The sequence below is a fragment of the Manis javanica genome, chromosome 7 (assembly GCF_040802235.1).
Source record: "Manis javanica isolate MJ-LG chromosome 7, MJ_LKY, whole genome shotgun sequence".
NCBI lineage: Eukaryota > Metazoa > Chordata > Mammalia > Pholidota > Manidae > Manis > Manis javanica.
The window spans coordinates 129,812,403-129,826,499 of NC_133162.1; the positions used below are offsets into that span (position 1 = coordinate 129,812,403).

Here is a 14,097-nt window from a genome sequence, read left to right on the forward strand (position 1 = left end):
ATAAAGACTAGTTAAGGATAAAGTAGAGGAAGGATGAACTGTTTCCAGTTTAGAAAGATCCAACTTTGATACTGATCTATAATTTATACACACATACACCTATTTTTAAACAAATTAAAGTCTCCAGCTCTACTATTGCTTAAATTGATTTGTTTGCCAGTCTATTTATACCTCTTAAAAGCATTATCCAACTAATAAACATCAACTCTCAAGATATCAGAACTGCTGACATATTTGCTTGCAACCAATTAGTAAGCATATTTAATGAATGGTTACCATTATTCCTGAAGGGCTTAACAAAATGATAAATGGTCCTTGAGCTTCCTTCACTGTTTCCAAGACAATTTCTAGAGTTCCTTAAAGAGAAACATAAAATCTTTTTCATTAGCCATCGGTCACTAGCAAGGCTCCGAGTTGTTCGGACTCACTAGCCCATGACCAAGCTGTCACTGACTACACAGAACTGGAAAAAGTCTTAACAGTCATTGGATCAACTCTTCTTTTTTTAAGAATGTCAACTGAGGCTCAGAGCGATTGAGTGACTTACCCAGGTCACAAATATCATAGACTGTTGGCTTCTGCTGATACTTTTCCAGCATGGTGACAATGTTTTTAAGATGCCTCATTGATTATTGCTGGACTACCCAGTGAACTACCTGTAGTGCATATTATGAGCATATTTCGTCCTGAAGGAATACCTCTACTTTTATGATTTCAAACCAGGAAGAATGATATTTTTTCAAAAGTGAAAAGTTTAAGATCAAATGAAATATATACATGTTTGGTTCAGAGAAGCAGTTCTCAGTCCCAACTTTACATTAGAGTCACTGGGGCAGCTGAAGAGAAATTAATTAGTCACCCCCCAAACTTCCGTTTCACTAGTCTGAGGTAGAATATGGCAAGTTTTCTGTTTGTTTTGTTCCTGGTCATTAAGGTAGAGCTAGCATTTACAAAGCAGATACAAAATTTAGTATCAAACCTTGCTCGAATCAAATCAAATCACACATCTATCTGCTTTAATGATCTGAACCCCTATAATGGCAGTAAGTATGGTATTTCCCAAAAGAAGCCTTAAGAAAGACAGACCCTAGTGCTCTAGGGGTTTTCTTCTATAAAGCTCACTTTTTTTTTCTTCTTGTCTTCCTGGTCTCAAGCACTTGGACACCTGCAGAGGTGACTGTTAGAAATTATAGATCAATATTAAAAATATATATGTAGGTATACATGTGCACTGCAAGTATACATCAGCAACACCTCCCAGACAATAGCTAAGTATTAGGGGCATTTGATGTAGTAGGATAGGTTCCAAGGAAATAGAATTATATTGGAGTGGGGGTAAAATTTTTAATTTTTGCCCATCATTACAAACAAACCTATACCACATGTTGTACTGTTCTCACTAGGTATTTAAAAAAAATTAATAGTACCCCTTAAAGTCTTCTTACTTTGATGTTAAAATGAAATAAAGACAAAAAAAGTTTAAAAACAAACAGAACAAGCATTAATGCATTGGATATATCATTGAAAATGTATTAAAAGAACAAAGAATAATAAAGAACTTTTAAAACTAGGTATTTTTCCTAATACTTCAAGTGCTTACATATTTTGATAAAGACTTCATACGCACGTTCAAAAATACATATATATATATATATATAAGGAATTTTGCATTTGTACAGAATTTTTCTCTTTCTGGAGAGCTACAAACTCAAGTTTAAACATCTATTTCTGAATTTCTGAATAAAATTCTTTAATGCTACTGTCTTATCATCCATAAGTAAATTCATCTCAATGATTAGTTGACTGGTACTCTTAGAATTACCTAAAACATATTTTCCAATTAGGGAAAATTCATCATATTCTTAGTGCATTTAAAATCTCCCCATAGGAACAGCAAGGACTGCTCATGTAGGTATACAAAATTCCATATTTTCCTTCTAGTTTGTGAGACAAAGACAGAGGCCATTCAGGGCCCCCATGTCAACATCTGGGTCTATATTGGGGTCATATCAATATTCCCCTCAAAACTGTTGCCTACTCTTCTGAATAATGCAAATGAAATCTCTCTTCAGTGAGCTGTGCACCAACAGTACTGGCATACAGGACACCATGACAGGGGTGGGGATTAGATCCACATCTTTTGTAAGCTGGGCCTAAAATTGACTCCAGATTTGTGACTCATGAACAGAAAGTCAGTTTTAATATAGATGTACTTTAAAAAGTAAAAATGGCTATTATTCTTAACAAGTTACATATTGGGTATTGTTCTTAAAAATGACTCATAAAATATCTTTTAAAGTACTTAACTTCATGAATATGTTCTACTCTTTCACTTCTGCTTGAATGTAATTTTTCATTTTCCAGGAAAGGATACATTTTCTAACTAACCCCGTTAACCTAATTACTCATAAAGAAATACCAAAAGTGTCCCTGACATCGATACCTTCACAAAGAAATGCAGCTGTGCACATGCACAGGAGCATATTCCATTTAGGTAATCAAAACTGTAATTTTTATTTAAAAGATTCCTTTAGATCCATGGAATTCCTAGCAGTAAAATTTATCCAAAGCACTAAAGTTTGCAAACAGTAAAACTGCCCTATCTATAATCCTCATTTCTCCATCCGTACACTTAAATTTAAGCATATTAACTATTAAGCTTAAAAGAGTAATAGTAGTCTGTTTATTTAATGGTCTTTGTTTGATTTTAAATGGGAATTGTAATGAACATGCCTTCAATCTTAAGGGAACCTTTTATCCTATTCAGAATAATTATCTGGTAAGATTAAAACCAGTGAATCATACCTAATTAAGATTTATAATTTACCATCCTTCAGGTATACGATCTAAGAAGAAAAGCTTACAATTTTAACTTCAATTTGAAATGGGAAGAGAGAGCAAGTAAGTAGAAGGGAAATAAAACAGCTATTTGGGGCATAATATTACACTATATTGCCACATTTTTACCCAGATTCCTGATTTACTCCGTTTTAAAGCCAAACATTTAGTATGAAAATTCAACATACTAAGGATAGGAGTAAGGTGGGGAAAGAAAGGTTGTGTCTTAAATTATACTACAGAATTGGTAGATAGGTTATACAACACAGGACATCAACAAATGTGCACTGTGGCTAGCTAGCTATTACACTATTTCAAGTTTACAATGCCTTTAACGCAAAAGATTCTTAAACTGTGGGGCAAATTTACAATTAAACGGGACACTGTTGTAATAGTTTTTTCCAAGCCCCCTTTCATTAAAGTACCTATCAACCGAGAGAGCAGGTCCTTGTTATTACATAAGGAAAAGATTTTTCTTCTTTCAGGCCTCATATACAGTATTTCTGCCCACTAGGATTAACAAGGCATTCAAAATAAGCTCAATTTGACTTCTCCCTCAGAAACATCTTTAAGGCCCCCACCCCAACCCCAGTCTTGGATTATATATAAGAATAGTTTCTCTTCCAAGATCTTTGAGATTTCCCTTCCTGGCGGAGTCATCTGATGTGAGAAATACCTTTTGAAAATAAATGGTTCAACTTCTAGCGCACTAAGATCCACTTGCCAGACTTGCCGTCGTTTCTCAGTTTTGACTTGAAAAAGCCGCTTGACTTCAAAATTTAGTTTTCACCATCTCAATATGAAGGTTGGCCTCACAGAGAAGTATTGGGAAGCACACAGTGTAAACGTTCAGTCTACCCATCCACGCTGAATGTTCAAACCAAAGGGGAAAGGAGCCATAGGTGGTGACTACATCATGCAGGGAGAAGGGGCTTATTCTAACTCAAGTTCACAAACCAAGTTGACCATTTGAATCTAACATACTGCACAGTTAATGGTACTGCACGGAAGTTACTTTCTGTCTCTAACAGGGCTCTCACCTCACCTTGACGTAGCATCTTCTAATGTCAAAATATCAATACTGCTACTTTTATAACAAGGTAATTATTTTTGTGTTTGTCCCTCTACCCTGTGTGGCATGCAATGAGCTGTGTTTTTATTTTTTAGTGATCAGGATTTTCTATATTTTTAGATAATTTCAGATCTACATTAAAGATAGTTATTCTGATTGTGCTTGAAACTCAAGTGGAGCAGTGATGGTGCAGGTGACAGAGGTGCTCCCAGCCTCTTCCTACAAATCTCACTAAAATCCTCCCACCCCAATTGTTCTGTACCTGGGGAATACGAATATATATTTAATCATGTACCTGTATGCAATTACAAAGAGCTCCTTTTAATAATATTTGCACAGAAATTCATATGATATATGAGAGCTTATATAGGCAAGGGCAACATGAGACAAAGGCACATATTTCACTCACCAGTTCATATATAAAAAGAGCAGAAGATACCTAATGGTCCACTTTCCCACGGATTCTCTTACACAACAACCACTATCTCCTTAGGCAGAGGCACATGGAGTAACTGTGGAATAGTCAGTCTGCACGCAGGAGACCCAGTAGCTTTCATAAAGCAGTTCTTGATAAAACTGTGTTGGTCACGAAGGCAGCCCTGCAACCCGCACAGGCCCACAAAGGCCCGGGCCCAGGAGGGGCCCGCACTTGGGTTAATGTCCTGCTGGTGCTGTCCGGGACCCTTAGTAATTCTGAACAAGGTGCCCCACACTCTAATTTTGCACCAAGCTCCAGAAATTAAGTAGCTGGTCCTGGGGGAAGGTGATGTGGGCTGATTGTAAGGATAATAAATCCACACAGGAACAAAATGTTTACAGAAACATCGAGAAACCCGTGCCTTCACATTACACTACTCTTAAATTTCTATCCTGAATGTTACCGTTACCTATTTCCTTACAGAGCAAAGCATGAAAGTAGAGGTGAGGCGTTCTCAGATGAGTTTACCCTCATACGAACATGGCATTTAATCAATTATCAGTTGCTTATGAAGCATCCAACTGACATAAGGCAAACAGTACTTGAATTCAGGAAAAAAAGAAAAGATTTGTTTTGGTTGGGGAGGGAGTGAAGTGAAATGCAACTTCACTCCCCTTGCCAGTAATGTATCCACAGGTGGAATGGAATGGAGTAAATACAGACATTGCCAGCAAAGACCAAAACCCACAGAAAAGGAACTCTGCAAAGGTCCTTTCCACAGTAAGATATTGGAAAAAAGAAACCATTTTATAGGTATTTTACATTATGTGTTCTGTCATAAGAAAATTTTTTGGAAGTTACATATCACTAATAACTTTTTAATAAAAGCTACCCATGATAGGAGAGTTGAGAACAAAACTCTAACAAGAAGCAAGATTTTCCAATATAATAAAAAACACTTTTTCAAAACCATTTCCCCCCATAAAAAAAATATATATACATATATTTAAGTTGGGTTGCAGGGTAAAAAAGTTTAACCTTGGGCCTTCATATAATAAATCCTGCATTCTACTTCCAAGAGGTGTCAGTTTCAAAAAAGGACTGGAAGCAGTAATACTATAAATGTTTTGTGAAAGTCACAGTAGCTCAGATATAAGCAAACATTCCATGTATACATATATTTAACATAAATACATCTAAACTGAAATTCTCTATTGAATTTACTGCTTCTCATATACCCTGAACAGCCCACCATCTGCAACATTAAGCAAAGTGTCAATATTCAAGTAACAAGACAACAAGCAGATTTGTTGCATAAAATATGTAAATATTAGTAACAGAAAGTGCCATATGATATCTCGTGTTTGGATGGTTTCCGATCACCTATCCACTCTGCCCCCTCAGTCTCTAGGCTAAGGCCCTATCGTCAACAGGTACTGTCTGCCTGGGCTGTGCTAAAGCAGAGCTCCTGAGTCGGCATCTCTGCTGCTGCCCCAAGGAAGCTTAGCAAACCCACCTGCTTTTGATTTTGCTTCAAATTTATCAGTAAAATTTATTTTGACCATATTCTTGCCCACCCTTTATTTCCACTATCTGTGTGTCTTGTAGCAAACAAGCATCCCTCAAGTACAACTGCCATTTAAATAATAATATCAAAAATATCTAAAGGATCGGTAATCAGCAATCATGTCAAAGCAGCTATGCCGGAAATGTACCATAAGTTCAGTGAGAAACTTAATGATAAAAATTCAAGGTTAGAAAATAAAAGAAGAAAATCACAAAATCCAACCATGAGAAGTGCTTGCTAAAAAGGCATTTATTTTAAGGCTTTCAAAAAGAGTCTTTCATTTTTAAGAGAGAAAAAATTTGGCTATCATCTATGTGTGTACCTGTATGTGAGAGAGAGAGAGAGAGAGAGAGAGAAATAGAGAAAGAAAGAATTGAAAGGTGAGGTAATTTTTGGACTTAAAGTCTTCCACGTAGTAACCCAAAATAATTTTTAAGCTCAATTGATTCTATTAAAACATGAGCTCTTATATATCCCAAAAGAAAGTGACAATCATATTAATTTTTTTTTAACTGAAGGAAAAAATTGCACTATTCCTGTGCCATTTTTTTTATTCTGGTTTATCAATGATTCAAGATAAAAAAGCAGATATGCGGATTAATGAAGTCCTTTGATGAGTAGCATACGTCAATATTTCACACAAATGTCTGCAGAACAATTTCTCTCAATCAAAAATTTGTAAATCAATTTAAATTCCTGGTAATTAAATAAATGTATTAGCTCTACAACAATATATGTGGTACTTTATAAAAGCAATATGTGAAATTTCTAATCAAGAATTTATGGATCAAAGGCAAAACAGCAAACATTTCTATTAAACCAAAGTTCTAAGGACAAACTAGTAAGTATGAAACATAAAAGCCTGCAAATGTTTCAAATACACCAAGCAGTTCTGCTGATTTTGGGCCATTAAAGCTGATTACTTAATTAGGCAATTATTCAAGGCATCTAAACACTTACAGACAAAAACAGGGAATCATGAGCATAGCAAGTCCTCACCTTGAGATGAAATTCTAAAAAATATTAAGTTCCACTTAAACTTTTGGGATCTGTCCCCACGCAAAAACTAAGCAAAATATTAAATTCTACAATGTGACAACCTGAAGCTCAAGAAAAAAACAATTCACCTATAATGATATTACCCATCTGTCTTTTCAGTTGGCTAATATTTTAAACTATCTTAGAAATGTCAAGTTATAATACAGATCATCTCTATAGATTCTTGGAAGTACTGCTTTTCTCCACTCTGGTAATACACTTGTATTATCTAAAAGAAAGTAATGAAATTCCTGTTCTCTTGTATGTCTAGCAGAAGTACCTGCCTACAGAAAAACATTTTCAAAGTTCCTGCCTAAAATGAATAAAAACAACAAAAAAGAATTTCTATTCATGGGAAGAAAACCCAGTCACAGTAGTCTTTAATATAACTAAAGGAAGAAGTCTCCATTTTCATTCAGAAGATGTAAGAGACAATTTTAAGAACCTCACTGATTCGGCATAGTCAAGAAAAAGAAGAATATATTCTCTGTTTTCAAAAAAAGGCGGTTCCTCAAATAACTCCAAAGAGACCCTATATACTGTCTTTTTAGGAAAGGAGAAAAGCAAGTCCACTTACACATACAGCTTCCAAACAGAAGTCCTACCCTCTTCCAGGAAAACAACAATGAGACTTTATTACCCTGCTATGATCCTTTCATTTCAGACATGATTAATTAGCAATATTACACTTCCCAAAACTCCCACCACACTCTTTGTGGTCTGTCAGCCTAGATGTTGATAGATCCATATGAAATAGCAAGTTGCCACAAGCAGTATGAGACAAGCCTCCAAAAACTCCATTTCAAATAAGAAACATTTCTCTCCTCTTAGCCTTCCACCATGAAACAGGCTGCTTGCTTTTAACTGCTTTCACAGAAAAAAAAAAAAAATTTAATCTGGTCATTTTCTTAACAGTACCTTTTAAAATTTGAATAATGCATGTAACATATTCAGTATTCAAGAACACATGACATGTTTAATATGTTATGTACCAAATTTTAAAGCTGAAATTCTGAAAGAATTGAGTCCATGTAGTTTGTATTGATAACCATCCCACATGCCCAATTAATAAACAATAGACATGATGGAGCAAGCATGCTTTGGGAAATGGTTTTCATAGGAAAAAAAAATGTTTCTTCCCCAAATAAAAGTTAGTATGTCACACATATAATGAAGACAGGAAACAGAAATAAAGGACTAAAAGGACAGAGGGAAGAGGGCAACTCTAAAATTGAATGAATGAAAACTCTGACTCTCTCTGCATATTGTTTCAAAACACTCTTCCAAAATAATTTTCCCTTTAATACAATCTATTTTCTAAATGTCCATATGAAATCAAGAAGCCAGCCATAACTGAATGCCCTCTAAATACATATTTTAGCAACAATTCATAAAGGTGGGGGTTTCCCCTTCAACCTTTCAACTATTATGTCCAAAAAACTTCACACACAGTACAATACTAATAAGTAGATTTTGTGGGTTCCAGGAAACTTTTTTTTTTAATCTATTCTGGTCATAATATCCTTGCTCTTTTTCTGTTGTATTAAATAAATTTAGGATCAAAAACATCAAAGCAGCTTCCACCTCGGACCTAACTTCTAGAGAATCATTGTGACAAGGCAGTCCCTGATGGATGTTTCTCTTGATAAACGACTTGTTCAAAAGAGACATTGTAGCTTTCATTTCCTGACCACAACACACTTTTAATTTGCAACAGCAGAGCTGCCAAAGTGTGAGCACTTGCCCACTTGCCAGCCTTTCAGGTTTGTAGCTCGGGTTCCTTTAAGCTACACGTTTGAAATAAACAAAATCTAAAAATAATCAAGAGTCACAGAATTACAAAATAGGAGCCACTAATGCCACTTTATACATACACACAGGTGTCTACTTTATAAATATAGAGAGAGAAACTTTTCCTCCCCAGAATTATAGTGTATGGTTACAGGGCTCCTGAGTCCACATCATTTGCAAAACAGGCATTTAAACGCACGGGGCAACAAATTCTGTGACTATTATTTAATAGTAAGCAGAGACGGGAGGGGAGGCAGTGTACGTACTTAAATCTGCTATTTAAATGTCATGAATTATAGGACTGCCTATCCCCTGTTTTTTACATATTATTGCAATGATCACTATTACTACTACCCAGAAATCGTATTTAAGTATCGATACGGTGAACAGTCAAACCATCCAATTTCTGCTCTCAGCACATTGTCCGAGCTCCGATTTAAAATTTATAAATGTAATATCCTCCTCATCACAGGCAGCAGCCCAATCTGCTCTGAATATATATTACAGCTTTAACATCACAGAGGGAAATCGCCCATCTGGCAATCCCATTCGCTCCAACAGCTCCGGGGGAAAAAAAAGCTGTGCTCTCTCCTCCTTAAAACATTTCTCAGGGCAAATTATGTGCATCTAAAATAAACAGTCTTCTTATTGATCGTTTCAAAGTCAACAAGTTCCAAATGCAAAATTCAAATCCTTCCTATCATGTAAGAGCGCTGTGTGTTTAGCTCAACAGTCACCAGAGTCCAGCCAGAAGTGTGTGTCGGGCAACGGCTCTTGCAGTCTCTTTTCTTGTATTCACGTTTGTGTTATGAGAGAGCAGAGACCACGGCCACACTACAGACCCCTGGCAGCTTTGCCCCACTGCTATTTCTTTCTTTCATATTCTCTCTTCAGGATGGATGCATGGTGGTGGGGTAAATGTAATAACAATAACACGCAAAAACAGTTAAAAGTGGACATACCCTTTGGTTATGCAAAATACTTTTAACATCTTTTTGCTGTTGTAGCAACCTCTTAGTCTTAATTGAATATATCACAAAAGTGTACACACGGCATGGACACAAGAGCTATTGAAAACCCCGTCTCACTCCATTTATCTGACCTTTTTTTTTTTTTTTTTTTTTGGTAAAGAAAGAGGAAAGAGCGATTTTAAACAAATCAATTTCAGTGCCTGATTATTTAATTCTGTCACAGGTTAAAAGTAAAAAGCATTGACAGGCAGACAAGTGAATGGCAAAGGGGAAAAAAAAACTATCACTTTTCCTTAAAAGGCATTAAGGACTTTAAGCAATCAAAATATATATTTTTATTTTCATGTAAAAGATATCCCTTCACTCACTTACCCAATAAAACCACACTCAGAACAACCGATTACTCCACATAGTGCAATCATGGAGAGAGCTGATAGTCAAATTACATTAACAGATTGAGGGGAAAGAAAAAATCACCCAGTTCTGTGTGTGTACACATATATATATATATATATACTTTCATTAGTAAGCAGTCTGTCCCCACACTCCCGCCCTCTCCTCTCTCCACCCTGCCCCCTCCCCCCAAAACACCCCACTCTGAGTTTAACTAATTTACATACCATTTGACTTTAGCGGTTCTATGGTGCATTACTAGTAACATGCAACTTTGGGATTACAACCAAAGCCAATAAAAGTGGACTCCAGTAATCTATTAATCAAAAGTGATATACATAAACAAGTGATAGCAAAAGCAAACAAGCATCTTGACAGATTAAAATATACATTTTTTAAAAAAAGGAATTAAATATCAGGAGCCCCTGCTTCCCAAGCAAAAGTCTTCAATGGTTTTTTCATACTACTTAATCTGTCTTCCCTATTTAGATGCAAAGAAAGTAAATTCCAAAACTGACATACCATAAACACTGGTGCTACTGATCATTTCTTGCTGGCAGCACAAAAAGCTGAATTGGATTTCTCACAAGCAGGAATTCCAAAGGTTGCTTTTCATTAAAGCCACTTTTCCTCTCAGCTATCAAATGTCACTGCCTTGAAACGTGGGCCCTTTCGTCAGGTATTCATTTAACCTACATGCATATAATTAAGGGGGAAAGCAACATCAACAAAAAGGGGATCTCAGATCACAGGAGAAGAAAGAAAGGAAAAAAAAGCACATGACCAGGAATGCAAGTCCATGTCAATTTCACTCACTCCCATTGAAACTAACAAGAGCTCGGGGGAGGATGGTAATAGGATCAGTGGATTGTATATACCATTAAATTATACATCTTTCTCTCCCGTTCCTTGCCAACAATACGCCCACCACGCTGTTCCCCCTCCAAGCTGATGTGCTTACATTTTTCTGCAACCGATCTTCTGACATTTTCACGGTCCCCCAGCCCCGAGATTGTAATTTAACCTCAACTTTTTGTGTGTGCAAGATTCTTATTTACACTTCTTATTTACTTAGAAGTTAGTTCCCGAAGAAAGTCTAGCCCCACCCTAAGGCTCCGCTTTCTTATTTTATTTCTGAACTAAAAAGATAGTAGTAAGTAAACCCAATATAGCGGAAAATGAGATTCTTGCAATCTCTAACTCTTAATCCTATACTATTGTTACAATGATTAAGCAGCAAAAATATGCGTTATAATGCTTCTGGGCTACTTTGTACAGAGAAATTAGACAGCAGGTTGGCGAACAGAAGAGAAACGAGTGCAAATTAAATATAATGTTTACGGCACAACTCGGAGATCTCTTTTTATTATAGGTCTTGGATTTATTTACATTCTTGACAAATAAAACAAAACCAAAATTTAAACAGATGGTAGAAAACTACGAGGCTCTTCTTACCTGAACGCGCGGAGCGAACACCCGATAGGTTAGCGTAGCATCGATCCGATGTGTTTGCTGATGAATGGAAGCTCGGGTTAAGTGAAGGTGCCTATGATTTGAAATCATTCCAAGTTTTTGAAGGGAAGACGGACTGCAGCCTCTGCCATGTTGGAATTTCAAACCCAAAACAGCTGCTTGGAAGGAGCCAGCATGCCAGAGGCTGGGCGCAGGCGCAGAGCGCCGCCGAGCCAAATTCAAATCACTTTCACACTAAGAGCCAAAGATCAGTTTTCAAAGGCGAGAGGGAGAAAGAGACGGAGGCCGCCGCGAGGGAGAGGAGACGGGAGGCAGCGGCGGGCGGCGGGCGGCGGAGGGCCGGGCCGCGGGAGCCCCGCGAGGGCGAGGGAGCGGCGGCGGGGCCCGCGGAGGTGCGGGCGGAGCGGGGAGGCGGGAGGCGCGCCCGAGATTCGCGGGCGGGGAGGCGCAATGGCCGCGCCGCGCCGGCCGGCCGGCCGCCCGGGTCATGTTACACGGCCGCGGCCGCGGCGGCCGCCCAGCCCCGCCGACGCGCCCGCGCGGCCCGGAGGGGGCCCCCGAGGTCATGGCTGCAAGCGCGGGGACGCGGGGCTCCCCTTGCCCGCGCGCAGGCGGCCCGGGCTGGGCGGAGGGGCGCGCCGCCTGGGGGGAAGGGGCCGCCCCCCCCCCCCCCCGCCCCCCCCCCCCCAGGACGGCTGCGGCCGGCCACCCCCACGGCGGCCCGCACCCGACGGGAGCCGGCCCCCCACCCCCCCCCAGCAACAGCCCGAAAATGACTTTATCTGCCAAGAAGACGCAACTTCGGGGGTAGAATCCGAATTGACCCAGGCCCCCTCCCCCGCCTCCTCGGGGGAAAAAATAGAATCCTAAGTGTCTCGGTGTGCGGGCCACTCTGGGGCTCCCCGGCTCCCCTCCCTACCTCCCCCAGGCGGCTCGGGCCGGGGAGGCAGCGCCTGGGGGCCCCGAGGCGGGCCGCCGCTGGGCTGCAGAGGAGCGGGGCTTCTGCTTTCCCAGCCCCCTTCTGGGGAGCAATCTGGGGACCCAGGAGTGGGAAGCGAGTAGGGGCTTTGTGGTGCCGGGAGCTGAGGAAGAATAAAATGTGCAGTTGAGTGTGTTGCTCGCATCCCAGGGAGCAATGCAGTCCTGATTGTCTGTTGCTGAGATAGCCTTTTGTTCGGAACATAAGGTTTAAGAAACACACACACGTTTTCTGGGGTCTCTTGTTAGATGTAAATGTGCTGCATCCAGACGCTTACTATGCAGTGTAAGCTCAGTTGGTTTACTAATCACCCCGCCCCACCCCCAAACAACCAGGGTCATTTGAATGGGAACCTCATTCAGACTTCTAGGCTGCAAGTATTGCGTTCAACCTATTTCATTCTAGACTAGCCAACCATCCAACCGAGATAATAAAGCAAACAATAACATTTGATCATGATGTCTATGAGATAATGTGCCCGGCAAAGTTCTTTAGGAATTGTAATGAGAAAGAGAGTGAGTGGGGTAATAATTTCTCTTCGTTTTCATTAAATATGACTTTAATAGATAAATGGTAAGTTTATACTTGGGCCTGGCGGACACCCAGTCCTCTGTATTTCAACTAAGCTAGGAATGAAAGAGGCAAATTATATATTCGACCGGGAGCCCATCAAACTGCAAATGTTACCTTCGAAGGCTGGAACCCAGCACATACTTGTTTAGGACGGACCCTCCTCATAAACGGTGTTCACATTTTCCCCGCTCCTCTGTTACAGATTTACTAGACTGAATTGCAGCTCTCCAGATGATGGAATGCACTTTTTAAAAAATACCAAATACATACTTTGAAATTAATTTCCTTCTTTTTGTGATTTGCTTACTTTGAATGAATAGCCATTGAATGCATTTAGCGAACACAATGAAAAAGAAAATAATATTTTAGTTAAATCTAGGCAGATGACAGAATTTAAAAGAGAAAAAAAGTGATTCAAAATCTTACCAAATATTTCTAAGGAATGAGATTTCTATTTGGAATGGATTTGACCTTTCTGTGCATTTTTTTTTTAAATCAAGCTTCAAAATAAAACAGAAGAACTTTATCCTAATGTAACAGAACACTAAAGCCCCTTTAGTTATATTTTACAAGATAGCTTTGAAAATGATATTATGAAAAGTTGCCCATTGGATTTCACCACGAAGAAATAAGTGTAAGGAAATACCTATGGGTCACTGCTAGTACAGATTAATTAAACAACCACTGTCAGAAACTTACAATTTCAGTTATTGCCCATTTGGAGAATGATGAGAAGTCCTCTGGACACACAGCAGATGCTCTGTGCAATTCAAGCAAAACTGCTCTGTCCTTGTTTGTTAAAAAAAGTTCAAAGCTCATCAACTTTTAACATTAAATTCCTTGTATTGAGTTTACAGTTCCTCAATGTAAACCAAAATACTGAACAAAATACCTATGATGGGATACCCACTGCCTGAAAAACAATGTATTTCAATTATAGATTTACAGCACTTCATTTTCAAAATCTAAAACAAAATAAGCTCT

At 38.8% G+C, this 14,097-nt stretch overlaps 1 protein-coding gene across 3 annotated transcripts in view; it reads right to left on the reverse strand.

Annotated features, from left to right (window-relative positions):
* The window catches only part of FIGN (fidgetin, microtubule severing factor), a 125,116-nt gene extending 113,211 nt beyond the window's left edge, over positions 1–11,905 (reverse strand). For 2 of the 3 annotated variants that reach the window (XR_012133414.1, XM_017671347.3), the window contains exons 1-2: positions 11,544–11,905; positions 10,611–10,780 (exon numbers count right to left, since the gene is read on the reverse strand). Coding sequence is in view for 1 of the 3 variants with exons in the window: in XM_017671347.3 (XP_017526836.1) it covers positions 10,611–10,635 (25 nt within the window). In the remaining 2 variants the exon portion in view is untranslated. The remainder of the gene's footprint in view (positions 1–10,610; positions 10,781–11,543) is intronic. The other variant, XM_073241562.1, reaches the window with a different exon arrangement.
* Positions 11,906–14,097: the final 2,192 nt, after the last annotated feature.